The following is a 3969-nucleotide window of genomic DNA, read 5'->3' as shown; positions in this document are numbered from 1 at the left end:
ATAATGACGGGCAGGCTGGCTCCCACACCTACCAGGCCCTCACTGCGGATGGCCTCTTTGGGTCTGTGGAGCCACCCAGAAGGTCCACTGGCAGACTCATCATGCACAGCCTCGCCATGTTTGGCCGAGAGTTTTGCTATGCAGTGGAGGCAGCATATGTGACACCCGTGCTCCTCAGTGTGGGCCTGCCCAAGAGTCTGTACAGCATGGTGTGGCTCCTTAGTCCCCTCCTGGGATTTCTACTGCAGCCTGTGGTAGGCTCCGCCAGTGACCACTGCCGCTCCAGGTGGGGTCGCAGGAGACCCTACATCCTTTCCCTGGCCATCATGATGCTACTGGGCCTGGCTTTATACCTCAATGGAGATGCTGTGGTATCAGGTAAGTGGATCCTCCGGGAGCTATTGGGGACTTATATGGGAGAAGAATATGGGGTTCTTTACCAGTTGATTGAAGTTGATTAGTGATATTCTTTGCTCCTAAATTGCAGGGAACTTCTACCTTTGAAAGACCCAAAATCTAGAATCAGGGAACACTTAAACTTTTACATACATTAGCATGGTTACCTTTGACTGTCATGAGAATTTTAAGATAGTTTATGTTTTTATCTATTTTGAAAGATTAAATATTTTTACATATTCATCAGTGGAGTTGGTTTTTATTCATTATGCCCTATAGAGTACTTTGCTGAATTGATCAGCTACAAAATGTTTCCATAGACATTTTCAGTAAATCACATGTGTATTTAAATAAGGGTTAATTCTTTTCATGGCTTTAGATAAAGCCTTTTAAGGTATGTTAGGCATGAACCTGTCAGATCAAGGGAACATTTCTGCATTGTAAATTCTGGACAACAGCAAATTTGTTGGTAAAGCCCTTTTTCTAGTCATTAATCAGTCATCAATTAATCAGCACTTAGTACTTTGAAAAGAGTGTCATTATACTTAAAAAGGGCATTTATTTTTAAAATTTGGTAACTGTTCAACTAGCAGAATGGAAGGTTATGAAACAGGGTAATCAGGTACTATTCATACTACCTCAAAAGAAAGTACAAATACACACATATAGGATATGTCTGGAAGAATGAATAACAAGCTGGCAAAAATAGTTACATCTAATGACTGGAGGGGAGAAGGGGAGAGTAAACTTATTTTTATTTAATTTTATACTTTTTTTTAAACATGTGCATATACCTTATACACTATTCTTGGATTTAAAAAAAGCAGTAAAGAAGGGAAATGACAATGTATCGCTCAGATTGTGTCAATGAGTGACAGCATATCCTTAGGATAAATGTTATTTATCTGTCAAAAGTTGGTTTTCCTTAACTGAAATGCAAATATATGAGGAGAGTTGGTTGAGGCAGGCTAGGCATATAGTAGAGGATCTAATTCCCCAGAGTTGTGCAAAAGTGGCAGGATCACCAGGGGATGGTAGAGACTGAGAAACACGACTCGGGCACACTTGTGTACCTCAGAGTGCATGAGTGGGGGTGACTGAAGGGAAATCACTTTCCTCTAGAGGAAAGCCATCACTGTGGATAAATGTTCAAGAAATTTCTTCAGCTTTTTCTGTTATATTATTTGCAATAAGTATGTGCAATTTGTTACTTAAAGGGATATAATTTATATATCCTGAAATTCACTTGAAAGCACATAGCCCAGTGTTCTTTACTCTGCTCATAAGGTTTTGTGAACCATTGCTGCACTCTAATTCCAGAGTAGTTTCATCACCCCCAAAAGAAACCCGTCACACCCTGGCAGTCAGTCTTCATTTCATCCTATGCTCCAGCCCCAGGCAATCTCTAAGTTATTTTCTATCCATAAGACCTCTCTCCCTTGAGCATTCATCCATTTTCATAATTTTTAGAACTTGAAGAAAATATTTTACTTGAAGAAATAAAAGAAAACGAAAACAAAGGGACATGACTTAATGACAGATTAGGTAAAATTAAAAATGTGGATCATTCTAAAGCAGGATTTAGGAGACTACTGTGCATTTCTCTTTTAGCTTTGGTTGTGAACCCAAGGAGGAAACTGGCTTTGGCCATAAGCATCACCATGATGGGTGTGGTTCTCTTTGATTTTGCTGCTGACTTCATTGATGGGCCAATCAAAGCCTACTTATTTGATGTCTGCTCCCATGGAGACAAGGAGAGGGGCCTCCACTACCATGCCTTCTTCACAGGTAGGGCTATTTCAGAAAGTCTCTCTTCAGCTCTCCAGACAGAAGGGCTCCTCTGTGGACGTCGTCCCATGTCTCTCTGTCTGTGGAATGTCTCCAATGAATGGATCTGTTGATGGGATGCTCCCATCACAAGACTGACTTCCAGTGGATGTCTCTAAACAAAGTCACCTTGTGACTGGGTCTGCAGAGCATTTGAAAGGGAAATTTACATAAGAGTGTCTTTAGAACTATGGAACAATTAGGTCTTAAATTTTAAAAAAATCTTCCTACATTGAACTTTTGTTTTAAAGCAGTGGGTTTCATTCTTTTTTTTCCCCCCTGTATTTAGAACAGGGTCTACAGTGTCTCACTACATAGATTGGATTCGTAGTGATCCTCCTGTTTTCAGCCTCATAAGTGCTGGCATTAAAGGCGCGCACCACCACATCCAGTCTCAGTCACCATATCAGCTCGCCGGGGAGGCAGGACCGACACAGCAGGCTGAGGCTTGGACCCCAGCTGCTGCGCTCTGCCTAAGCAGGCACTTTAGTCTGGTGAGCTATCAGACCAGCCCTAAAGCAGTGGGTTTCAGACACTAGGGATGTGGCATCAACCTTCCTTAGGAGCTTGTTGAAAGTTCAGGTTTCTGATTATTCTGATTGAATGGTTCACAGATGGAGGTCAGATATTTGGATTTTATTTAATAAGGACCCCAGACGATTTTGTGCCTTAAGAGGCACCTTTTTTTAAAAAAGAAATTAACAAACCAAGTAATAAAAATTCTCATCTCTTTGAAATATCATAGTTATGTGAAGAATTGACATTTTCTCTTCTGCTGGCATGAAAGCATTCATGCTGGTAGGATCAGAGCCCTGTGTGTTCATTGCAGCTGTTGGCAGCCTCATTTGTGGCTATCATGTCATTTGTTTAGAGCACTGCCACTTAGTGCTCCAGTGACTACTGCACAGAGACTGGGGGCAAGAGGGCCAGACACCAAGGGATGGCAGGGCTGTGGGCTGGGAAGGGTTTTATAACTACGTAGGAGGGGAACACTATCACATCTCTTTATACAGTTGTCTTTATAGCTTGGCTGGTGTATTTGTTATGTTTCAGTGTATTCAGTCTCCTTCTACGGCCTGATAGGGCCCATGTCTCTAAAGCTAAGAGTGGGCTTTGCACACAGAAATCTTTGGTTCCTCTCTGTAATTCAAACATTTCAATGGTCAAAGCATGAAGAAATGAGGCTGCTCAGCAGAGTAAGCTGTTCTCTCCCAGAGTTATTATTCAGAAAGGTCAGTGAAAAGTGCAGCTTGGCCTTTCATTGACCCACAGCTCCACATGTCCTGATATCAAAAGGCTCTGAAGACAAGACTAGGGTCTGGGACCTTTCCCCTCTTCCCCACTACCCCTGCCCAGCAGCCTTATTCCCTTGCTTCAGCTTCCATCCCCTAGAGCTTTCCCACATTGTAATCCCACTCAGGTGCTTTTGCTACACCTGTCTTGCAGCAGTCCTGGTAGCTTTGCCTAGGCAACCTCAAGGTTTAGCACATGTTCTTTCCCTTCCTGGGACACTTCCTGGCATTGTCCCAAGGTTGACACCATTATTTGTGAGAGACACCAGGTTTCTCACAAATTTCTCATTAGTGAGAGCATTCTTGGCTACCATGTCAAACATAATATGACCATTCCTCTTTCTCCACATCTTGTTTGATTTTTTTCCTACTGCTTAATCACTACCAAACTGATGGGCTAGCTGTCCATGCATCTTTCCATCCATCCATCCACCCATCCATCCATCCATCCATC

The 3969-nt window shown here is 42.4% G+C and overlaps 1 protein-coding gene across 1 annotated transcript in view; it reads left to right on the top strand.

Annotated features, from left to right (window-relative positions):
* Positions 1–2: 2 nt before the first annotated feature.
* The window catches only part of Slc45a2 (solute carrier family 45 member 2), a gene marked incomplete at its 5' end in the record, with an annotated part of 35964 nt that continues 31997 nt past the window's right edge, over positions 3–3969 (top strand). The window contains 2 exons of the mRNA XM_004647191.2: positions 3–378; positions 2008–2184. Of these exons, the coding sequence (XP_004647248.2) occupies positions 3–378; positions 2008–2184 (553 nt within the window). The remainder of the gene's footprint in view (positions 379–2007; positions 2185–3969) is intronic.

The sequence above is a fragment of the Octodon degus genome, unplaced genomic scaffold, assembly GCF_000260255.1.
Source record: "Octodon degus isolate 3935 unplaced genomic scaffold, OctDeg1.0 scaffold00293, whole genome shotgun sequence".
In the NCBI taxonomy this organism is placed as follows: Eukaryota; Metazoa; Chordata; class Mammalia; order Rodentia; family Octodontidae; genus Octodon; species Octodon degus.
This window is presented reverse-complemented; position numbering and strand designations above follow the sequence as displayed.